We start from the raw sequence: 25603 nt of genomic DNA, 5'->3' as shown, positions 1-25603 counted from the left end.
AGAGAGGACAATCGAACATCCTTAGAGTGAGTTGAGATCTTCTGCCAACAAAACATGTTTCAACTCTCTACTAACTTGATCTAACACAGCACATCTTACTATGAGACTGGGACCTGTCATAAAAGTGGGATCTGCCATGTATGAGATGTGCAGTGTGAGATTTTGTTGGTAGAGGGTTGGTATGTGTTTGCTGGCAGATGATCCAGACTCTCACAGAGTATGAATGGCAGACATTTGCCATTTCTGCACTAAACCAAACTGTCAAATCAAATCAGTTGATCTCAACACATTGGAAGGAGTATAAATACAAATATGTAGAGTGCAAAACTTTGTATTTTGTATGTATTTGTAGGAAGATGGTTAGTTCAAAATCAGCTAGTTATTAAAGCAATCGTACCATTAGAATTGTTTTAATTCAATGATTGACATCATGCATCAAAGGATATCAAAATGGCAATTTTAGGATCATATTGGGATTGGGATATGCACTGGAAACGCATGGATGTGGTAATATAATTGGGATATGCATGGATACATACACCAGAAGCTCACTAAATTTCTCAAATGCATCAATAATATTAAATCAAATACTCAAATGACAAAATAATTTATGATCTTATTAGAAATACATACTTTAATAATTTATGTAAATTACTGCATTGCAATTAACATAAAAGATATGTGGATATTGCATAATAACTTCAGAAATACTTTGATCAAAATATCAAATTACTCAAAGTCATATACTCCCTAATATGATGCTAAATTATTATAAATTCATTGGTCGTTACAAAATAATTAGTAAATAATACATTAAGTCTCCAGATGGAAGTTTGGAACCCAATAATAAATGAATTCAATCTTAATATTCCAGCCAATATCTTCATATCTTTTAACAAATTATTATATGTATCCAATGATTAATAAGTTACTAATCATTTTATATTAAATTGGTAATTGGTAATTAGTAATTACACACATATAGCCCTCCCACAGACTCGACATAGTTGGGACCAACATTAGGTGGATTAGGTAATGGAATTGTTGACCAATATTGGCATAAGATCTATAAATGATAAATATAAGGGACTGTTTGATAATAGCTGAAATGGTTAAACCAAATGTTTTACTTTGTCTCTTACCATCTAAAATATTTAAGTAAATGTTCAAGGCATAGTAATCAACCCAATTTCTGCTTTTCAGCTATTAAGTAGCTTGTGACCTCGTGAAACTAAAAGACAATGTAATAATTCATTCAATTCAGCCACTTTAACTCTCACTAAGACACAAAACATGTGTAAAAGGAATTAATAAAATTAACTAAAATATTAGTTGCACTTGTTTTTATTTCTACTGATTACTTAAATGGTAAGAAAAACATTTTTTTTGTTTAAATTGTTGAAAGATGTATAGATTTGATACATCTATAGATCATTTGCATGGTTCTTACCATCTATGATTGGCTACAAGTTTTTTTTCGGTATGATGTATTTCGATATCATAGCAGGAGTCCAACTGTCCAAAGAGTCCCTAATCCCTATGCCCACGACGCTCCTGTCCCGAGAAGAGGACTGGAGGAGCACTGGGCTGGACCTTTTGCACGCTTTGTGGCCCAAAACCCCATGAACCGATGCTGGCCTAGAAGAGAGCATAGGCAGAGCTCAAGCCTCAAAGAAAGGCTAAAAAACCGAGTTAATCACGGAGTTAACTCGTCCTAATCCGAATTGGACTCCACTCCTCACTTCATCTTACCATGACGGTCCAACTTCGTTTTCATGTTCATTGTCCAAACCAAGCGAAAGCGAGATAATATTTCCGGGTTTTTTCTTTTTTCTTTCGTTCTTTCTGTTATTATTATTTTTTGGGCAATTTGGCGTCGAATGAAAACTGAAAAGTTCAGAGCCCACCGCCGCTTCGTTCTTCCCTCCCCACTCTTCACATCCCACCTCCGGCTAGTTTAGTTATGTAAGTCAGAGCCCGATAACCTGAAGCTCTTAAAAACCCTCAGGGCAGGCTTTCAGCTCCACCTCCCGTCAGTCGCCTGAACCACCAACACTCTCACAGCTTAGCCTCCAAGTATAAGAAGCCAAGGGGTGTGATTCAGCGCTTCCTAACAATAATGGCGGCCTCGGCGGCCTCAGAAGTCACAGATGGCCCAGTCCTGAGTCTCATCAACAAACGCCTCCGAGCCCTCCGAAAGAAATACAACCGAATCCTTCAGATGGAAGAGGGTATTGCTCAGGGCAAGCCCATCAACAAGGAGCAAGAGGAGGTGCTACGCTCCAAGCCGACCGTTGCTGCTCTTATCGACGAGTTCGAAAAGCTCCGTCAACCTCTCACCGCTGCCCTCCAAGAGGAGCTCAAACTTACCGTCCAACACCATCAAGTCTCTGCTACTCCCCACGTCGTCGACGACAACGTTGAGGACAGTAAGGACGGTAAGGAAGAGAGCGGGGAGTCCGAGAAGGGCCGGTCTGACGGGGACCGAGACGAATCCATTCTTGAAGATCTTTTGAATCTTCTGTACTTCGCATCTTTGTTCGATGTTAAGCCCCAGAGTGATTTCACCTCTACGATGCTCACCCGGACTCATGAACGTGGTTGCTGCTTGACCTATGATTATGTCACCGATGATGCCACCGATCTACTTGGGGAAAGAGATTTGGATATGATTTCTATGCTGGGCAGTCTTCTAATTTCGCGCCCTGTTCACTCCATTCTTTCCCACAAGAACGCTTTGCGGAGCTGCGTCCAGCATGCAAAGCTCTGGCTTTCCAATTCGGACCAGCCCATTGAACCGGGAGCCGCTGTTACCTGTATCACTCACCTAATACTATTCTTTCATTCTATTTGATTCTTTGATTTCTGAAGTTGTTTCTTTCTTTATGCGTGCTTTAGCTAATCATAGAGCTAATTTGCAGATACGGGGTTGAGAGAGCGACTCAACAGGATACTGGCGTCAGACTACTTCACCACAACTCCTGAGATGAAAGCTCCGGTTGAAGTGGCTGCAGCTGCGGGCAAGTATGCTCCTTGCCAGGCTCCGGTCCAGAACTCGGTGGTGCCATCACCAGTACCAGTACAAGCAGAAGGTGCATTTGGGCATTACCATGATAAGGTGAAACCTGTTTTACCTCTTATTTACCAGCAGAAATAAAATTTTAAAATCCTAAGTTCATTTTTTTTCGGTATTTCTTTCTGGAAATCCTCTCTTTGGATCGCTGAGGTAATTATTGGTCAGCCATTAAGCTAACGAGCTAAATCTTCTTAGTGCATTTTCATTTTTTTGGTTGCTTAAGCTTTTTCATAGCCTTTATATAATACATCCCTTGAAGTTGATTGGTTATTCCCCAATCCCCAGCATGGGAGATGCAAAAAGAATTTAGTCAATCGCATTGACATTTGCTAATTTGTCTTCCATGATTGCTCCTTTATCATGCTAGACTTGTTTTTTGTTAGTTGAAGGAAAAACTGGAGTCTAAACATTATCATGCTAGACAAGTTTCAAATATTTTTGCCAGATTGAAGCTGGGAGTATATGAAGCAGGACTAAAAAAGAAAGTGAGAAAGATAAAGAAAGTTACCCAGATGAGACAAGAGATTTCTATATTAGACAATGGGAATGATGAGAAAATGGATAAAGTTGAAGGTGAACTTTTCATCAGTTGGATTGTTTGGTTTCAGGATGTTTTCATATGTATCTTATGGCAGGATTTGGGTTCTGAGATATTTAGTCTATTGTGTTTGTTTTAGGGATTGGTGATAGGGTCCTCTGTGATTTGGTATTTGGATATGGGTTTGTTTCTTAAGGTGCTTTGGTATATCTGTAGTTTTTTTCTCTGTTTTAAGGGGATTTGTTAGGGCGGGTCTGTTGTTTTTTGGGTCTGCTATTGCTGGGTGATTACTTATCACCCTGTTGTAATTTCCTTTCCTTTTTCTCTAATAAAGCTTGTTTTTTATATATCTTAAAAAAAAAACATTACAGTCATTATACATTTGAGTGGTTCAGTATATTTGCCTTTGAGTGCATGCGATTTGCAATGTGAGTTCTTGTTTGAAACCCTTTCTGTACTCATATACAAATTCAAAAATACTAAGAAGCACTTCCACCTCCCTTGGAACAAATCCTCACAACTGTTCTTTATGTTGGAGGCAATCAAAATCAGTTTGACAATGTTTTGATCTTTTCACTCTCTGGTTTCTAGTTTCAGAGTCCATTGTTGATGCCCCACATGGCTGCATCTCTAGCAACAAAATACATTCAGTTGGCCACCCTGGTCCAACAGCCACAAGAGGAACTCAATGATGATCCTAATCATTTAACCATGTATTGAAGGGTTTTTTTGAGAGAATATGTTGAAGAAGTTTTGAGCTAAATTAATTTTGAAAATGCAATTTTATGAATTTGAGGTTTAAGTACCATCTACCAGCTTTCTAGTAGCTCAGGTATGGATGGCTACTGATAGAAGTAATGGATCCAAGGAGGAGCAGGATCACAAACTTGCTACTAGTTAATGGTTATTGACAATGCCAAAGAAATAGATGCAACTCTGGTTTAGGCAATCTTGGTCTCCATCCTCGGGTGGGTTTATAAAGCTGAATTTTGATGGCAGCAATGAAGGAAATCCAGGTCCTTTAGGTATTGGAGGAGTAGTCAGAGATGGGGAAGGAAGAGTTGTTGCTCTCTACTCAGGCCCAATTGGGGTGGGTGACTCATTGAGGTCTGAAATATTGGCTGTAATAGAAGGAATTCAAAAAGCTAAAGAGCTGAACATCCAAAAGCTATCAATTGAATGGGATTCTAAGCTAGTTATAAGTTGGCTACAAAAGGATGAGGAGGTTGGATAGTGGGACTACATTTATGAGAGAAGGAAAATAATGTGGCTACTATAAGGGAATGGAGGTGATTTACATTGGGTGAAAAGAGATGCCAATTCCTTTGCTGAGACATTGGCTAAACAAGGGGTGGGAAGGAACCAATTGTTTTGAGTTTTGTTGTAATCATGCTTCTTAGTTAGGGTAGTGTCTATTGGACTGGATTTGGTCCAATCCGATCCAATCCAATGTGAGTCCATCACAAATGGACCAGGTCCAATCCAATCCAGTGAATATATTGGACCATTTTGGACCAGTCCAATTCAATGTCTGGACTGTCCAATCTGTTCAAAATTGTTTTAATTTTGATTAATTATAACCCAAACCTGGTCCATTGACACCTATATTCTTATCTTCTATCAAGGACCAGATATTGGCTCAATCCAATATAAATTCATTACGGATGGGTCAGGTCCAATTCAATCCAATAAATACTTTGGACCATTAAGTCTGGACTGGTCCAATGCAATATGTCTTGTTGGTTCGTCCAGTCCATCCAAATTGATTTTGGTTTGGACAGGGTTCATTCCAAAACTGGTCCATTGACACCCCTAGTTTGGGAGAACTAATAGAGCTTACCTCTCCCTTTCTACATCTTTGTATCTAATTGTTTTTTAATTAATGAATTTGTTTTAATTATTGATCACAAAGAAACAAAAAAGAAAATGGATGCAACTCTGGTTGTTCCATCCATAATGCTGAGCTATTATTCTTTCATCCATTAAGTTGTGTCCAGTTTCTAGCTTTTTCTATATGCCACTGAAATTTCTATATTTGGGATAGTTATTTTAGTGAAAACTCCTTACACAGTTACACCACTTCCATATTTTTTGGCATATAAAAACTTACCTATTTTTACAGTTCTTTTAGGAGTTCCAATCCTTTTTATTTTTATAAATAATAATGATTACTCCTTATTTTGTTGTCTCTATGGCCTATGGGCTTGCCCTAGTTTTGAAGTAATTAGGAGTTATTTCTAGTCTATTTCCTAGTTGACTTTGGAGCATGTAAAGGTAGATCTAAAACCTTTTGTTCAATTTTTTAAATGGGATATTGTTAAGGTTTAAAATGTTGGACAACTAAGAATAGGAAACATGTTAGAAATATTGGAAGGTTGCATAAGAATATCATAATAAAATATTAAACATAGTGAAATCTTTGGAAATATTAAATAATATTGATGTAGGAAAAAAACTCAGAATACTGAAATGCAGATCTAATGTTTAGGGAAAGGGATAAGGATAACATTAAATCAGATCTATAGAATAAGAAAAGAAAGAGAAAAAGGGGGCAGAATACCATAGAAGTTGGCACCTAATAGCTTGAAGGAATTGGTTTTTTGTTCAAAACCAATTCTTGAAAAAAAACTAAAAAAATATAAGTGCATGCTTTGTAGTACCGATACGCCTCTGTTGATACATGGACATTTCAATACTTTGAACCTTGTTAATAAGAGACTTTGGATCTGCTACCCACAAATTGTTCCCACATCCCTACCAACTGAATACTTCCACCGTGTAATGTATTGGGAACATCTCCCCATGGATTACAAGGGAGATATTCCCAATGCATAGCTGTAATGTCCTGTGGATTGATGTGGGAACAGCTTGTGGGTAGCAAATCCGAGCCCTTGACGTAAGGTTTTGGAAAGATGTTTGGATTGGTTCTTCTCTCAAGGATCTCTTTCTTTCATTGTACTCTATTTCTTTGTATAAAAATGAGGCTGTATTGAAATTTTTGCTTATCCTATACTTCTTCTAGGTCATAATTGGGATTTTGGCTTCTGTAGGGGGTTGAGGATGGCAAATTTATTGCCCTAGCTGAACTTATACAGCGTCTTGATTGGGTTTGTTCAGATCCTTCCAAACCAAACAGATGTATTTGGACCCCACATCCCAAAGGGTTGTTTTCTTATACCTCCTTGTGTAAGTTCCTTTGTATTTCCAATCCCTCTATTGTCTTCCTGTTTAAGGAGGTTTGGTGTAGACCCATTCCACCCAAAATTGGAAGTGGCTCATGGAAAGGTGAACACTCGGGACTTGTTACAAAAAAGAAGACCCTCTTCGTGTATTTCTCTGAACTTCATATTTTGTGCAAATCCAATGGTGAGACTTGCTACCACCTGTTAATCTCTTGTCCTTTTATTGTAGATATTTGGAATTGGTTCTTCTCTTTGTTTGGGTGCATGTGGAATCTCCCAATAGAGGTAAATATGCTATTTCATCCTTCAACATTTGTGTGGCCTAAGGGGAAGAATCATGTGGAGTTGTGTGAGAGCAGTGGTGACTTAGGCTATGTGGGAGTAAAGGAATATGAGAAATACGAGAACATTCACAGAGAAGAGGAGTAAAGAGGAAGTGAGATTTTGTGTGTTGGCCAAAGTTATCCATTGGGTTATAACCTTGTCTCCTTTTTACAGTTTGCCATTTGATGCTATTTGGAGAAACTAAGAGGTGGTGGCTAGAATTTCAATTAGGAAGAAAAAGGTTAATGCCATACGGTTGCCTCCTCTGGAAGTATATGTGAAGCTAAATTTCAATGGAAGCAGTCAAGGTAATCTTGGCCCTTTTGGTATAGGGAGGGGTCTTGGGAAATACAAAAGGTAATGTTATTGCTTTATTCTCAATCCCAATGGGAATTCATGATTCTGCTAGATCTTAATTGTTGGTGGCAATGAAAGGAATACAGATTGCTTGCGAATTGAACTTCTTGAATTTGGTGACTGAGGGGGACTGAAAACTAGTGATTGGATGGTTGATAGACCAGATTCTGTAATTCGGTGCTATAGAGATATGAGACCAAGAAATTTAAATGGCTTACTAGAATTTGGTAGTGGGTTGGTTACAAAATGAGGATGCAAGGATGTGGAACTACAACAGTGAGAGAAATTTATATGAGTGACGAAAGAATTGGAAGTGAGGCTACATTGGGTCAAAAGAAGTGCCATAGTTTTGTAGATTCTTTAGCCAAACGAAGGGGTGGGGAGATATGAATTGTTTTGGGGCCAGTTGTAAGAAAAGAAAGATCTTTTGGGGAGAGATAAGGGGGTTAATCTCTCATTGACTACTTTATAACTTTGTACTTCTTTCTTTAATTAATAAAAGTTGTGGTTATAGATCAAACATTTTGTGTTGAGCTTAAATGTAATTTATAATTTTTTGGGAGAGGTAGCATCTTGTGCCTCTCTTAAGGGATGCTTATATTGCTTGTAATTCTTTAGTTATTGATTAAATGGAATTTGACTTTGTGTTTCTAAAAAGATGTGTTCATTTTGGATGAAATAATTGTCTTTTTTTGATGAATTGATGAAATAATTGGCTTCGACCACAATAATATGATATTTGACCGATTTTTTAGAATCTTAAAACCTACTTTTTTCAATATGGCTTGAAATTGTAATATGTTTGCTTAAATTTCCAACATATTTCAACATTTGAAAAGATGGAAGTAATGGAATAAAAGTTTGCTTTAAGTTTGTGTGGGTAAGAGTTGTGGAAGGGAAGCAAAGTGTGTTGTAGAAAAGAGGAAAGGAGGGGAGAAGGGTTTGGAGGGTTTAGAGAAAGCCTATATGACCTAGTGGATTGGAGGGTTTTGTTGGATATCTTAGAAAGACTTGGTTTGGGGGCTAAATGAGATTGTGGATTGAAGGGTGTGATAGCTTAGTTCACTACTCAATCCTTGTCTATGGTGTGGCCAAAGATTTCTTCCTAGCCAAGCGAGGAATTAGGAGAACTCCTAATCTCCTTTCTTATTCACTCTAGTGGTAAAGGTTTTAAGCAGATTAGTGTTGGAGCAGATTCACAAGGATTAATTAGGGGATGGAGGATTGGTAGAAATCAAGTGGTTGTTTCTCATCTTCAATTTGCTGATGATACAATTCTTTTTTGGGAGGTTGTTAACTTGGAATCTTGGATATGTTAAGAAACTTGAAGTTGGTGATTGACAAATTGGTAAGTTTGTTGGGGTTGATCCGTTGAGGATCAATTGCGTGGAATTGTAGGGATCAATTTGGAGGAAAGGGAATTGCTAAGATTCACGGATTTATTGGGATGTGAGTTTAGGAATATAATATACCTAGGTTTGCCAATGGGTGGGAACGCAAGGTCTGATGGGTTCTAGAAGCTAGCAGTGGAGAGATTTTCTAGGAATTTAGCTCTTCGGAAGCAAAATTACATTTCCTTTGGAGGGAGAATTACTTTGATTAGAGCTACATTAGCAAATCTTCCCATTTATTTCCACTCCACCTTTCATATCCCAATTAAAATAGCAAGGCAACTAGAAAAGTACATGAGGGACTTTCTTTGGGAATCGGGAGAGGACAAAAAGGATAGCTTGGTTAAGTGGTAGCAGGTCATTTAGCCTAAGAAAAGGGGGGTTTAGGGATAGGAAGCATTGTCTTTGGAAACACTGCTTTATTAGGTAATGGTTATGGAGATTCCCTTTTGAGAGTGATAGGCTATGGCACAAGGTAATAATAGCAAGCATAAATGGAATGGAAGCAATGGTTGGGATGCTAAATTAGCCCTGCATTCTTCTTAGGCTTCCCCTTGGGAAGCAATTCATGAAGTATACCCAATCTTTCTTAATTCCAATAGGTTTAATGTGGGTAGCGGGTGGCAATATTATGTTATCGGAAGAATTATCAAAAAAAAAAAATATTATGTTATCGGAAGATTTGTGGGTGGGTGAAATTCCTGAACTCTTTGCTCTGTCTCTCCTTAAGGGAGAGATGATTTCTAGAATGGGAACGCTGAACACCTTCTCCAATCGGGGTGGATTGGAACTTGTGGTTCAAAAGAGGGCCAAGGGAAAATGAATGTTCTTCCTTGATTCACCAGCAAGATATCACGAGTGCCTACAATACCTGAATTGGTTAGACTTCATGGGTGCCAACCTAACCTTGATGCTTGCAAGACCTTGTAGGTGGGCTTAATAGAGGAAGCCTCTCATTAGGCAAATGTATACAAACTCAAACTAACTCAGTTGCTAGAGCTCTCTAAGATGCTTTGCTTAGAAAAGAAGATTCCAATAGATGGGTGACATTGTACAATCTCAATAGCTTCTTAGCTTTGTTCACCTCTAACACTATTTGAAGTACAAAGATCTATTCTACAAAGACGTCTTTCTGAAAAACAACTATATACAATATGTATAAGGAATGCATAGGTTGTTCTCCATAAACCTTGATTCAAATCTCTTGCATCTCTCTACTTTTTTTTAATTGAGTTGTACTCTTTAGTAATGATTCAAATTTCCCCAACATGTTAGATGGCTTTCCAAAGATAGTAGTAATCATTAGAGCCTTAAAATGGTCAAATTTCTTCGAAGTAGTCAATTGTCAAATTTTGTTAGTTGACCACTCGATAAAGGGAAGAATCTTTCTCTCCTTGTCAACTAATTCCTCCATATCAATCAATTGGTAAGATTTGAACTTAGTTTGTCTAAGTTAGTTGACTATGTTTTTCTGGGTAGTCGACTAGTTTTCTTAGACTAGGCATATTTCATGCCTTGACTGTTACAATTAGTCAACTCATCTTTCTGGGGTAGTCAACTACTCACAATCAAGATAAACTTGCCTAACAGACAACATTACACTTAGAAACCTTGAAGATTTTTGTCCAAAGGTTTGGAAGTTCTTCCGTTGGCTCGCAACAAGTATTTTTCTTGATTTTTATTCTTTTTTGAGCTCAAGACTGCTTAGGAACCAAACCATTAAGGTTTATGGTTTCTAAGTTTGATTTACTGAATGCATTCTTGTTGAGCATTTATATAGTGCATCATACAATTGATTACATCAAGATCCTTAAAAGATTAAAACAATTTAAGTAGAATTTGATGTAGTCTTCTCCTTGATGAGATGTTGTAGTAGATTTTCTTTAAGCAACTCTAAAACCATTAAGTCCTTCATTGGCCTTGATGCTTGATTTACTAGGAGCTTCTTCAGTTTGAGAGATGATAATGATGGTGTAGATGTTTTTTGAAGCACAGGCGACCAACTTAGTAGAGCTTCCATTTCATCTTTTAACAGAGAAGTTTACTAAAGAATTGCTGCACGCTTAGATACACCATTAGTACTCTCAATGAGTTTGTTATCATCTAAACACATAGGGTCGACAATCTCCCCATTTTTTATGATGACAAACCATTGATGAAAAATAATAAAAACAATTAATCTCAACATGAGAGTACCACTGCCCTACATAAACATTTAAGCTCAATGATGCACAAGAATTATTAGCTCAATCAACAAGATAAATGGATATGGCTTTCATGAATTAATAATAACTATTATGCACATAATTAGTCATAATCCATAATCATTGACTATTCGATATATGAACTAAACAGATAAGCATTTGAATAGTCACGACATCTTTTTTCAAACGATATAACTGTTAAAGCACAAATAACTAAATGGTTTCTAATCGCATAACATATTACAATTTCATCACATGAGCCATTTACCTCCCCATGAATCATAGAGGGGATTCTGTGATTATTCTCCCCTTAAGCATAGTCTTCATTTGGGGACTACTCCAATTCTCATTCAGTTCCCTTGTTTTGAATCCGTGTTTGGGTCAAAATTCCCCCTGAATTAATGTGGGGATATTCCTTTGTTTATCTTCCCTTGAGCAAGGATCAAAATATTGCAACGTATCAGCGTGTATTGGCCGATACGTATCGTATCGGGGGCTTCCCGATATGCCCCTACAGGGGGTGTTTTGGGGTTTGACCTAGTTTAGGGGGTAAACCAACCTTAAACCGACCCCTTTGAACCAGTTTCAAAGAAAAAGTAAAAAAAATAAAAAGTGAGCAAAGATACAGCCAAATAATGCCCCTACCAGCATATCTGCCTGTATCAATATTTTGAACCTTGCCCTTTAGACATAAACAACGGATTGTTGCACATATAGGAGGTAGAGATAAAGCTCCTCCATTTTCACTTAGGAGATAAAACTCCCCTTTTCTACTTGGGAAGATGCATTCACTTCATGGCATCATTTCCCATATTCCTTGCAACAATCATTTTTCGTTCAATCCATAACCAAGGTTCAAAAAATCGACACACAGGCCGATATGTATCGTATTGGGAGCTTCCCAATACGCCCCTACAGAGGGTGTATTGGGGTTTTGACCGGTTCAGGGGGTGGACAGACCTTAAACCGGCCCTTCTGAACCGGATTTGAAAAAAAAAAAACTAAAAAATAACTGGTACTGCCCGATACGCCTCTACCGATGTATTGGGCATATCGATATTTTGAACCTTGTCCATAACTTCTCCCATTTTGTTATCAACAAAAAGGTAGGGAGTAGAATGGTAAACAAGAATCTCACCATTCTTCATATAGTAGGAATAAAGTGCAGATGATGAGAAGGGAACTTGAAGCTTAATAATCGGAAACAATCATAGCTGAGGATTGTAGATCAATGCCAACTGTAAGCATGTGCTATTCTCTTATAAAATATATAAACAATTCAGAGCATAAGAGAGAAACATAAATAACAACTTATCAATTGTTAACAGAATTTATCAAGTTTTTGGACCCATTCACATAATATATCATTTGAAAAATAAAACATACATTTTCAATCTATTCCAATTGATCTGTCAAGGAAAGTACCTTGACCGGTTTGAGCATTGGAATGCTCTGGGGGTTGTTTTGAGTATGACATCTTTCTCTCTTTCCATCTCATCGAATGATGAGAGGATGGATATTCATCAAATCTTGGAAGTAAACAATATTAATCATGCCAACTGAAATTGGAAGCATGTTAAGCTTCATAGCTCAGCTGAAACAAGCTTCTCTTGGCTTGTTTTGGTAGTATCTTGGACTTTCTCCCATTTTATGCCCTTAACCCCCTTTTTGGGCCAAGTTTTCTGTTTCCCTCTCAAGCAGCAGTCACAATCATTTGGAGCAAATTAAAACATTGAGAGAGAGAGAGAGAGAGAGATTATAATAGTTGAAAAATAATAAACACAAGCTTATAATCAAGCTAACTGTGAATTATCAAAAAAAATCAAGCTAACTGTGAACTATATGCCAAGTTCAGTTAATTGGCTGAAACAAGCAGTATTTTTTGCTTGTTTAAGGAGCTGTAGTTATGATTATTCTCCTTGAGATGAGTGCCATATAGGCTCGTATGGCATTTTGAGCCATCTAATTTAGAGTGAACACAAGTCTCATAGGAAAATATTGATTACTCTTTTAAGCAAGCAGTACTGATTAATTAGAAGAGTTAGGCAAATAGTTAATAGTTTTCCAATGTTAGAAATACAATGCTTAAATAATAGAAAAACTATTTGGAATACCTCCGGGCAACTAGACTTTTTTTATTGGAAATGGTAACTTTCATTAAAATAGCATTTAAACACATACAACGTAACTACTGAAAGCATGTGTTGACCCCGAAAAGGTTTTCCATGAGGGTCCCCTACTTTGCCAAAGTATTAGCCACAAAATTGGCTGACCTCACCCATTTGAATATTACTCGAGCTTCCCTTGCTAGTCCAAGTATTTTCCTCATTTGTTGTCTGAAAGTCCATACACCCAAACTTTTTGTCTGCAAGCCAACCTATGACAGCTTAGAATCTTCCTCTACCTCGAGTATCCCCTAATTTCAGCCCTTAAAAAATCTCCCACACCTATGGGGCAGAGTAAATTTCTTTCATCCCACCCTCCCCATCCCTGAAAACTCTCCCAACTCCAGAGGACCCCTAGTTGCCCAGTGAGCTTCCATCAAAGTTCAGTTTTACTCTTTGTTGTGCTGCAAGTGCCCATTGAGGCTGAACCACATTTTTTGTAGCTGAAGATCTTGCCACTACCAACCATCCCCTAAAGGTGTCTTCAACTGAAAAGTCTTTGAACAGGTCAGTTGCTTTCAGCCAATGTATAACCTTAACAACTATGCAGTCAATGACTTGCTCCTTAGTTCTTTCTACCCCTTTGGAAAATCCTGTTATTCCTCTCTTCCCGTAATGACCAAAGGATCTTGTTGCCCTTCACATCACCCAACCCCTTTTCTTTGGTGGTGTGAAGAAACTTGGATAAAAAATACTTGCCACATCTAGAGAAGGGGTCCACCTGCAACCAAAGAGAGAAGAAAACCAATTCCATACAAAAGAAGCATGAGGACAAGATAGCAATAGATGTGTAATTGTCTCACCACAGCCCAAGCAAAGGCAACAAACATGAGGGGAGAGGTAGCAATTTGGCCTTTGTAGCTTGTCAAAAATGTTGATTTTTAGAACCACCTCCCAACAAAATGGCTCTTATTTTTGGGGGTACAGTGTTACACCAAACTTCCTATATGGGAAGGATCCTACCAGATGAGAGGATTCAAGGAGGGTAGTGAAAAAAGGAAGTAAAAGTAAAAGAGCCAAAAGGAGATACCAACCAAATTCTACTAACCAAACAAGTGGGATCTAGGAAAACTATTGAAAAGGGAGATAAGCTCATCTACCAACCCCATTTCAGAGTCTCTTAACCCTCTCCTTAATCCCAAGTCCCAATAATTGTCATTACCATACACGGAAGAGATCACTCTCCCTTTGTTGAGAGATGGAGGATAAATAGATGGAAATCTATCTTTAAAAGATGTATCCCCAAAAGATGCCATTAGGGGTTGGAGAATAGGGAGACACCAAGTCCTCGTCACCCACCTTCAGTTTGCAGATGACCTAATGATCATTTGTGAAGGAGGTTTTAGCGAAAAGGTAGAAAACCTAAAGGAGCTAATCGAAGGATTTGAAAGTATTTCTAATTTGAGAATAAATTTGGAAAAGAGTTGCATAGCGGGTATAAATTTGGAGGCAAGGGAGGTCGAGGTTATTACGGAGTGTCTTGAGTGTTCCACCTTTGTTTGGTCTATGTCATATTTAGGGCTTCCTTTAGAGACAAATCCTAGGGAGAGTAGATTTTGGACCCCAGTGATAGAAAAGTTTGAGAAGAGATTAGCCTCATGGAAGAGGAATTATGTCTCTTTAGGAGGGAGAATTACCCTAATAAGAGCTACATTGGCTAACTTACCTACCTATTTTTTGTTTGTATTTAGGATACCAGTTAGGGAAGCTAGGAAACTGGAGAAGTTGATGAGAGATTTCTTATGGGAGCCAGGACAAGAAAAAAAGGATCACTTGGTTAATTGGGAAATTGTGTGCAGAAGTAAAGAAGAAGGGGGTTTGGGACTTGGGAGGGTAACTAGAAAAAATCAAGCTCTATTAGGGAAATGGTTGTGGCGATGGCCATTGGAAAGAGAGAGATTGTGGCATGAGGTGGTGGAAAGCATTCATGGGAGGTCAGAGAATGGATCAAGGCAAGCTAACTTAGCAGCACCTTGGAAGGCCATACACACCCTTACTCAATTCCTCAATTTTATCAGGTATGAAGTTTTGTTCTGGCAGCACTGTTCATTTTTGGGAGGATATTTAGGTAGGAGACACACCTTTAAAACAGCACCTTGGAAGGCCATTCACAACACCCTTACTCAATTCCTCAATTTTATCAGGTATGAAGTTTGTTCTGGCAACACTGTTCATTTTTGGGAGGATATTTAGGTAGGAGACACCTTTAAAGCATCTGTTCCCTTCGCTATTTTCTGTTTCTTTGTACAAAAAAGAGGTGGTCTCAAAATTTGTCTCACCTTTGGATGAGAGATCCATCATATGGACGGTCGAACCCTGCAGGTAGGTTGGGCGAAATTTCAAAAATTTTTCTCTCTCCCATGTGGGAATCACATTCCCTATTTTAGAAAATTGCATTTTCAAGGATCAATCTTGAACCTAAACCGGACCAGATTTGAAACCAAAAAGGTAGGAGAGGGATATACCTGATACAGAGTAACAGTAACTCCCAACGAAGGTGTTCACGCCCAAGGAGATTACCAAAGACGACTCCCATTGAAGATGACACAACGTAGGGTGGAGCAGAATCAGCAGGATGGCTCTTCAGCAAGAACCTGATTCTTCACTAAGAATCTAATGGAGGGCGAGTGAGCACGACTTCAGATCACCTTTTCTGCGAAAATGTGATATCAAGAACCCTTCTTGATCGCTCCTACAGGTGGAGATTGAACTGACAATGGCGGCAATAGCAGGAGAAGGCAAGAGCAGAAGATGGCGTCAGTCCAACTGTATGTTGTCTTCTCTCTTGAATCATTAAGACTAAAGGATGATATGGGGTTCGCCCTTCTCCTCTATTTATAGCCTTAAAGAGAGGTTCTCCTAATCCCATTAGGAGTTTCCTAATCCAAATCTTGTATTTGGATCTAGACTCTCTTTAAGAGATAAGGATAATCCCTTATCTTATCTGCAGATAAAGATCAGCCCTCCTAATCCAATTAGGAGTTTCCTTATCCAAATCTTCATTTGGATCTGGACTCTTTAAGTGGATAGGGACAATCCCTTATCTTATCTGCTGATCTAAATCCCAGAACCGCCCCTCTTTAATTAATCTAATTAAGCCAGTTCGAATTGGGCTTTAGGCCCATTAAGTCCATGTGCTCACTTATCCTCCAAATTGCTGCCCAGTTGGATATCCTTGTATGACGTGGGACCCAAACATTGATCTACACATCAGCCACATGGGTCCAGCCCAACCTCTGTTACAAGGCTTGGCCGAATTCACTGTAGGAGACAATGAACCCTGAGTCCATCACCATGGGCTCTTAATGGGCCCAACATTTACACTAAATGGTCTTTGGGTCAAGCCACCTTATAAAAACCCAAGGACTGTGGGCAGATGCAATATTAGCCCATCAGGTATTACCCTCAATGGTCTTACACTTAACCTCTTAGCCCATAATGATCAAACATTGCCCGACAAGAGAGGACCTCTCCCTCGGCTGCAAGGTACAGTGTTGCACTCTCTACTCACATGGATCCCGGGAAATAAAACCTTTTGCAAACATTTTGAAACCATAATATATATATATATATATATATTTTGCAAAACAAATTTCAACGGTTGGAATCCGTTGCCGATAACTTTGGTTTCCATCAGAGAGAGTGCATCCCTGATCATTCACTTTGTCTGACAAAGGGGCTGATCTTGTCACTATGATCACCCACTCAGATGAATTCTCGGACTGTCCCAACATACCCAAGTTTTGACCCCCTCTAAGGGTCTCACTGATTGGCATATCAAAGACAACCCAATCCAACACCTAGTGCAGTATCATAATCGAGTTTAGGGGTTAGGTGTAACATTCCAGTTTTGCCCATCTATCTCCAAGGTCCAGGGCAATACTGGAATTCTGGTCTGGTTTAGGGTTTCAAGAAAACCCACATTGCATGTACCTCAGGTCTCACCTTGGCAGCTGAGACAAGCCACCCCAACCAACTTGGCAACACATTAGTGTCAGCATTGGCAGGATAAATCTCCCCAGATCTATCCAATGGCTGTGAAGATTCTAAACTAACACGAGTCTCATATGTGTCCAGTTTAAGGGTATTACACAGAAATACACCATAATAACATGAATCAAATATGTACTTTATTCATTTACATTAAATGTCATAAGGTACATCATTCTGATTGAAGCTAAGGGCATACATTCTCTAATAGCTCCCACTTGCACTTAGGTCTAATCTTGTATAAGCCGGAGTCCCATGCTTTCCACGTGTTTCTCAAACACTTTTTGTTTTAGTGACTTAGTCAATGGGTCTGCTACATTTTCCGCTGATGCTACCTTCTGAATTAGGACATCCCCTCTTTCAATTATCTCTCGCAGTACGTGGTACTTTCTCTCGATGTGCTTCGACTTCGAGTGGGCTCGTGGCTCCTTAGCCTGAGCAATAGCTCCAGTGTTGTCACACAACAATGGAATGGGTGATGTCTTGGATGAAACTACTCCAAATTCGTGAATGAACTTCTTCATCCACACGTCTTCTTTGGTAGCTTCACTTGCGGTAATGTATTTGGCTTCGGTTGTGGAATCCGCCGTGGACCCCTGTGTGCTACTTTTCCAGCAAATAGCACACGATCCTATCGTGAAAACGTATCCAGATGTAGACTTTCTATCATTTGGATTTGACTGGAAGTCGGCATCAGTATACCCCTAGATGTGTAGTGAACTATCATCGAATACTAGACAAAACTCTTTTGTCCTTCGAAGGTATTTGAGTATGCTTTTCACAGCAGTCCAATGCTCCTACCTTGGGTTTGACTGGAATCTGCTTACCACACTCACTGCCTGAGCGATGTCAGGACGAGTGCACAGCATGACATACATGATGCTCTCTATGGCTGAGACATAGGGAACGTTCTTCATGCCCTCAATCACTTCGGGAGTCTTGGGAGACATTCCCTTGGAGAGAGTGATTCCATGCCTGAAAGGAACATTTCCTTTCTTGGAGTTTTCCATGCTGTATCTCTTGACTATCTTGTCAATGTAAGAAGATTGGTATAATCCTATTATCCTCTTCGATCTATCTCTATAGAGCCGAAGACCCATAATGTAGGAGGCTTCTCCAAGATCTTTCATGGAGAATTGTTGTGAAAGCCATACTTTCACCGTAGTCAACATTTCTACATCATTCCCAATGAGTAGAATGTCATCTACATACAGAACCAGGAACGTAACCTTATCCCCACTGGATTTCTTGTAAACACAGGGCTTATCCGGATTTTGCTCAAAGTCAAACTTTTTGACGGTAGAGTCAAACCAGATGTTCCAACTCCTAGAAGATTGCTTAAGTCTATATATGGATCAGTTTAGTTTACATACCATGTGTTCCTGACCCGCAGTTATAAAACCTTGCGGTTGCTGCATATAGATATCTTCACTAAGATCTTCATTCAGGAATGCAGTTTTGACATCCATTTACCAAATCTTGTAATCATGGTATGTTGCTCCAGCTAGCAGGATCCTAATGGATTTAAGCATGGCCATCGACGAAAATGTTTCCTCATAATCGATTCCTTCTTTTTGAGTGTACCCTTTCGCCACAAGACGAGCCTTGTAGGTTTCAACCTTGCCATCGGGGCCATTTTTCCTCTTATAGATCCATTTGCAACCAATTGCTTTTACTATAGGGGGCAGATCTACCAAAGTTCAGACTCCATTGGTCTTCATTGAGTCCATCTCAGCTCTCATGGCATCTACCCACTTTAAGGAATCTATGTCCAACATAACTTCCGTATAAGTCAAGGGATCCTCCTCACTTGTCGTGGCTTCCACCAAGTAACTATCCTGGTCATAGCCGAAACGAACTGGAGGCCTGGAAACCCGGGTAGATCTTCTATGTTGGTCATTACCTAGAGCTTGTGGGACATCTCCCACTACCCCTGAGCTCTCCTCATCAAGAACAACTTCTTGACGATGATTGTTCAGGATGTAATCATCATCCAAGAAATGGGCATTTTGACTACAGAACACCTTCTGTTCTCCTGGGTCATAGAATAGGTAACCCACAGAGCCTTTGGGGTAGCCTACGAATAGGCAACAGCTGGTCTTGGATTCCAATTTGTCCGCACTTGTTCTTTTAACATGTGCTGGACAATCCCAAATCTTAAAGTGTCTCACACTTGGTTTCTTACCGGTCCAAAGCTCATAGGGAGTCTTCGGAACTGATTTGGTTGGAGAAGTGATCGGATCATATCCAATAAAGTCCGGTTCCTCCTCTCTGACACACCGTTTAGTTGTGGTGTAGCAGGAGGAGCTAACTGTGATACTATCCAATTAACCTTCAAGTAGTCCTTGAATTCGTCAGAGAGATACTCGTCCCGATCCGATTGAAGGGTCTTAATTTCTCTCCCTAATTGTTTCTCGACCTCTTGTCTGAACTCTCTGAACTTTTCAAAGGATTCAGACTTGTGTCTCATTAGGCACATGTAACCATACCGAGAGTAATGAATGTTATAAAATAAACATGCTGGTTATGTGTCCTAACACTCATGGGACCACATACTTAGAGATGATGAAATTGAATCTCTTTCTGTCTTGCTTGGTTGTCTTAATCAGGTTTGTTTGGATCCCTCCAAGCCAGATAAGAGGGTATGGACTCCTAGACCTAATGGAACCTTCACTTGTGCTTCTTTCTTCCAAGTCCATCTCTCAACTTTCTACTCACCAACCCTTTTCGTCAAAAGAAATTTGGTGTAGGCCAGTTCCCCAAAAAATTACGGCGTTTTGTTGGGTAGTATTCCATGGGAAAGTAAACACTCTAGATAACCTACAAAAGATAAGACCTTTCCTCTGTATTTCTCCTAATTGGTGCATCCTCTGTAGAGCTCACGGTGAGGATTGTTACCACCTATTAATATCTTGTCCCTTTTCTTCAAACCTTTGGGCTTGGCTATTTTCGTTGTTTGGGAGTAGTTGGAGTCTACCAGCAAAAGTTCACATGCTCTTAAACCATTCTACCTTTTATTGGCCTACAAAAATAGGGAGAATTATGTGGAGATGTGCTTGTGCTGCCTTGATTTGGACTCTTTGGGAAGAAAGGAATATTAGACTTTTTCAAGAAAAGGAAATGAGCAGTCAGGAATTGAAACACTGTGTTAAATAGGGCAATACCTTGGCTGAAGACCTTGGAAATCTTTCATCAATTCTCCTTTAATGACCTTTGGAGAAATTGGTCAGCAATAGCGAGGTGTTCATCCCTAAAGGACAAATCAATTACAGGTCTCCTCCATCCGAAGGCTCATTGAAGTTGAACTTTGATGGAAGTAGCATGGGTAATCCAGGATTATCCGGAATGGGGGGTGCTTTGAGAAATGAGAAGGGAGAGATTTTGTTGCTCTACTCAGGTCCCTTGGGAATTGGGGACTCCATCAGGGCAGAACTTTTAGCTACTGTACAAGGGGTGCAATTTGCAAACTAGCTGGGGGTACAACACCTAACAATCGAGGGGGGTTCCAAAGTGGTGGTGGGTTGGTTTTAAAATCCTAAAGAGGCTATGTGGCGTTACAAGAATGAAATGAAGAAATTTAGTTGGTTGACAAGGAATATGTTGGTCACTGTACAGTGGGTGGGGAGATCAGCAAATACTTTGTCAGATGTGTTACCTAAGCAAGGGGTAAATAGGGAAGAATTGTTTTGGGCTCAGTTGTGATTCTTGCTTTTCTTTCCTAGTTTACTTGTAAGATTCAAGGAGGGGCTGCAACTCACGCCTCTCCTTGGGATGTTGTATGAACTCACTCTAAATCTGCTTCTGAATTAATAAATTTATTATCATTCATCAAAAAAAAAACAAAGATGTATCCCCAAACCAGACATCTTCCTAGAAATGCACTTTATTACCTACACAAGCATCATACCTGATATACAAAAAGAAGGTAACAAATTGTGGATTAGAGGTGTAAATTGGGCCATGTCGCCCGCGGCCCGGCATGAACTTGGACCAGCTTGGCACGACTTGACACAACGGTCCGCGGGCCATGCTAGGCCTGGGGTTTTAGGTCCATGGGCCGGCACGACACGACATGACCGAGCCCAACCCGTAGCTCGGCCCGACACAACCCATATCTATTATTTATATATTTTATATATATTTATATAATATTATATAAATTATAATTGTATAATAATATATAGTATATAATATATTAATAATATAAATATTTTTTTAATTTTATTATACTAATTTATTTAATTATTGTATATATAAGCAATTTTATACACAAAATTCGTATAAAATTAAAATTTAAGTTTTTTATCAATTTTTTTTAAATAAATAGCTTTGGCCCGATGCACGGCCCGACTTGGCCCAAGTCTCGACCCACGGGCCAGCCCGGCCTGCGGCACGGCATGGCAAGGCATGGGCCCGCACGGGCCTGGGCCGTGGGCCGTGCCGGGCTGACCCCCAAAATTTTCATTGGGAAGGGCGGCACGACCCACTTTACACCTCTACTATGGATTGCTTTCCAAGGAGATGAGTGTGATGCCCTAAGATCAAGACCGACGTCCCATTCATTGTCTACCATGCCATGAATGCTTACAATCATTTTATATCACAAGTTCTCTTGTTCCAAAGTCAACCTCCATAGCCATTTCCCCAACAATGCCAAGTTCCTTAGTTTAATATTTTCTATCCCTAGAGTTTTCTCTCATGCATCTTTTGCATACGAGCTTCCATCTCCATCTGGGAGATAATTTCATCTTCAAAAGATATCTTCTCATTTAAGCTAGCAATCACCTGCTGCATTTGAATTATGTTGTTGACCATGGTGTTGAGGCATTGGACTATGGATTCCATGGGGACTTCGGGTTGAGATGGTGGTGAGGGAATTTGATAGAAAGGAGTAAAATTTATATCTGAAAGAAGACAAATGTTCCCCACCAACTTCTGGAAAATCCTACAGGTCTAGATACTCATCTTCTACGTGTGTGTGTGTGTGTGTGTGTATTTGGTATACATCTTCTACGTGTATGGAGTTCTTGAAGTTTCTTCCTTTTTCTTTCTTTCCCAACCCCCTTCTATACTTCTCTTGAGGTTCATGTTCTTTAGGGTTTTGACCCCAATTTTCTTGCAATCTTCAGCCAAAATTCTTGGCACATTTGTCACATTTTCCCCAAGTCTATCAAACAACTCCATTATCACCACCCCATAAGAGAGTGGGGTTGTGTTGCTTGCTACACTCTCATTTATATGCCTCATAATCCCTCAAGGCAGATTGATGCGAGTTCTACTCTTGATACAGTACAGTAATTCTATTCCTGAGATGTGATTAAAAGAACCTTTCCTTGGATGTAATTCTTTGACCTAGGTTTGTACTGCCTCCAGACTAGGATGAGCAATACCTAACCAAGTTAACAAATGTGGGGTTTTTGGTGTGAAAAATTGCATCCCACCTTAATTCTTTTAGTGGTGAAAGCAAATCAATAGCCTCAGATTTTAATGCCTCAGAATCAACCCATTTACCATCTAAAATAACTCTTGGGGAGAACTGTTCATACCTATCTTTGTCACTATTGGTCATGAAGAGCGATTTTACTCTCTTCACTCTTATCCACATTTTCCTTCATTTTTCTTTTTCTTTGTGAGGATGCCATAGAACGAGATGGGGTACTTTTGAGGAGTAGGAGAGATGATTTGTGACTCTGGACTGAGATGAACAGTAGATAGGACCTAGGGACTCAAAATTGAATAGAAGATATGACCACTCATAGAGTGGAATGCTGGAATAGAATAGTAAAGCCCACTCCAAATGGTTAGAATAGAGCTGCTTTGAGTTGAGTTGAGGTAAATAGAGGATATGGCTGATGCTTGTATATATATTTTTTTCTGTTTTTAAGAACTCTGAGGTTCATCTTTTCATCATCATCATCATTTAATGTATGATTGCTCCTTTTAAATGTCCTACCTCTAATGGTCTTAAAGTACGATGTCCTTGATTTTGTTGGCATGAACAATGGTTTGTAATACTCTAAGCTCCTTTAAATGATAATTGCAATGCTTTTTACCTTCCTTTGTTGCCAAAATTTGTTCTCCTATTAGAGTCATTGGTTTGTTTTTCTTTTTCCTTTACCCTAAGATGAATTCTTAGGTCTTATTCTAATTTTTGGGTTTGATAGAGTGAAAACAGGATATGAATTATGAATTGGTCATTGCTTAGAGTTGGTTTCACGTCCTTAATTTTGTTTCAATTTCTATGTATTAGACTTCATCCTGTAGGACAAGTTTTCCCAGTCAATCCATGCTCAATAAGCATCATAGTATGTGAAATGTCTTTGCCTATTAACAATGGAGGCTTAATAGTGCAAACTTACTAAGATTTTCCAAGTTAATGTGAAACATGTCTGAGTAAGTTTGCTCAACAATGTTTTGATGAGATGCATTCTAAAGATCACTCGTGATAGATTTGAGTTTTCAAGGCTACTTGTTGCACTTCTTGGTAACTCAATAATAATTGACCTTTACTTGATCAAGTTTTCTAATGTCTATTCAAATCAATTAAAGAAATGAGCCTTAAGAAGGGAAAACAGTGAATTAGTTTGTAAATCTTTCAATTTATTTATTGGACTTTCAAATCCCAATCTTTGTCTGTCATAATTTTGCCACTGTCAACACAATTAGCATGCAATCAACCAAAGAGAATGGTAGGTGCCAACCAGCTGGTTGGTAAGGTCTCCTGCTGATCGTAGCAGAGACTTGGGGTCGAATCCCGCCTGCACCTGGGTTGGGGGATGGGCTACCCCCACCAAAAAAAAAATCAACCAAAGAGAATGTTAGGGAAAATTCTGAAACTAGAACTGGTTTTCCCTGCAATGAACCAAAAAGAATCAACACATTACCTGTCGAGGGGTGATGAAATGGTCCTACAACGTTCAACCCAACCCTTCTCAACCTGTTAATTGTGCATGTTCCCATATATTATTTTATTCAAACCTTTAAGTTTCAGTTCAACCTTTTTGGACAATGGTGTATGGATGAAGTCTACCTCACATGCCTTTGTTTTCCTTACATTCAAATGTTAATGTTTAACCACGAAAGGCATTAATATCACAATGAACCCATGTAAGTAGGTTTGCAATTGATTTATTTGAGACAATTAGGAGATCTTTTCCAACCGTCTTTTGTCTTCTTCGCTGTACCTGTCTTACGTCATCTTTGCCCAACGAGAAAATAGTTTTATTAGTTTTCGTGTATTATCTAGTCATTTTTCCCAACTGTTGCTTTTTCCAGGAGGAGGAAAACAGCACGTGTCTTCAGGAACAAGACACCAGCACTGATCAATCTCTTCCTGTTGAGGAACCGCCCAAGGTGGTAATCCTTTGCTATGGGGATTTTTATCAGCTAATGCTGCCTTTTTTATGTAAAATGGAGTTTCATTTTCATTTGGCAGGATGAGCCAGAGCAGCAGACTCCAGCTGTCATTTCAGTTAAACAGGAACAAGAAAAACCGCAGTTGGAGCTTGAGGAGCAGAGTCAGATAGATTTGGAGGCAAAGGAGCAACAGTACATTCCACGAAGGACATACCAGAACCAGAGAGGCCGTGGTGGTGGCCGAAGGGGTTATGCAAATGGTCGTGGAGGTCGAAGTGGCAGGAGTGGTGGGGGCTACCAGAACGGGCGCAGCCAATATTACGACCAGCCAGGAAATTATTATCCAAGGAATTACTACAACACTAGGGGAAGAGGTGGTAGGGGTGCTGGTGGGTATGCTTACAACAGTCGTGCATCAGGAACTCCTGGTGGCCATGCACCTCATGACGTTGAGCAGGCTTCTTGAGTGGGATGTTGAGGTCTTCCCTTAGGGTGTCTGATTAGCGCTTTTCTTTTTCTTTTGAGGAGGTGGGAGGGTGGAGTGGGGTGCTTTTAAACTGGGAAATTTTGGTCTGTAATAGAAGGTAGTGTTTTCACCCTCCCTAATGCTTTTGTAGTTCCAAGTATATTGTGGGAGTTAGGATATAACAAAAGTGGTTTTGACTCTGGAGAGAACCCAATAATAACTGTATGATGCATTTATCCGCTTGTCTCTCTTTTTTAGTTTAAAACGTGTAGATTATGAGAAGTATGCGATGATGTTTTGTTGCTACATGCGGGAAGGTGTACAACCACAACCAGCTCATCGATCAATGACATTATTTGCCAGTCCTGCTCTGGTTGCTTTGAATGAAATAGTTATGCTATGCTAGTATCGTTTTATTGATAGCTACACAGTCACAAAACGGGGTAGCTCTTTTCCATGGACCCTCATTATGACCAAGGTTGTCAAGCCAATCCTCTGCTGCATTCCCTCACGAAACATGTGCGTGTACTCGACGTTGAGATGAAATTTTCTAC

At 39.4% G+C, this 25603-nt stretch overlaps 1 protein-coding gene across 6 annotated transcripts; it reads left to right on the top strand.

The window, feature by feature from the left end:
• The first annotated feature begins 1769 nt into the window (after positions 1-1769).
• On the top strand, positions 1770-25285 carry LOC104608055 (glycine-rich protein). 6 transcript variants are annotated; one of them, XM_010273916.3, is made up of 6 exons: positions 1771-2816; positions 2922-3118; positions 6665-6942; positions 7026-7081; positions 24503-24580; positions 24663-24803. In XM_010273916.3, exons 1-5 carry the CDS (start codon positions 2120-2122, stop codon positions 24547-24549), a joined length of 1275 nt encoding a protein of 424 aa, XP_010272218.1. In that variant the 5' UTR covers positions 1771-2119; the 3' UTR covers positions 24550-24580; positions 24663-24803. The 6 variants fall into 6 exon arrangements, with proteins under 6 accessions (XP_088759714.1, XP_010272218.1, XP_088759712.1 ...); XM_088903587.1 differs by having other exon boundaries at positions 1772-2816; positions 6665-6899; positions 24663-25285; XM_010273914.3 differs by having other exon boundaries at positions 1773-2816; positions 6665-6800; positions 24663-25285.
• The last annotated feature ends 318 nt before the right edge of the window (positions 25286-25603 follow it).

Source organism: Nelumbo nucifera, chromosome 4 (assembly GCF_055504915.1).
Source record: "Nelumbo nucifera cultivar China Antique chromosome 4, China Antique-T2T, whole genome shotgun sequence".
Lineage (NCBI taxonomy): Eukaryota > Viridiplantae > Streptophyta > Magnoliopsida > Proteales > Nelumbonaceae > Nelumbo > Nelumbo nucifera.
This window is presented reverse-complemented; position numbering and strand designations above follow the sequence as displayed.

Coding starts and splice junctions, on each gene's coding strand:
- LOC104608055 (XM_088903586.1), top strand. CDS start 2,120: ATGGCGGCCTCGGCGGCCTCAGAAGTCACAGATGGCCCAGTCCTGAGT. Junction 2,817..2,921: donor ACCGGGAGCCGCTGTTACCT/GTATCACTCACC, acceptor GCTAATTTGCAG/ATACGGGGTTGAGAGAGCGA. Junction 24,581..24,662: donor CTGTTGAGGAACCGCCCAAG/GTGGTAATCCTT, acceptor TTCATTTGGCAG/GATGAGCCAGAGCAGCAGAC.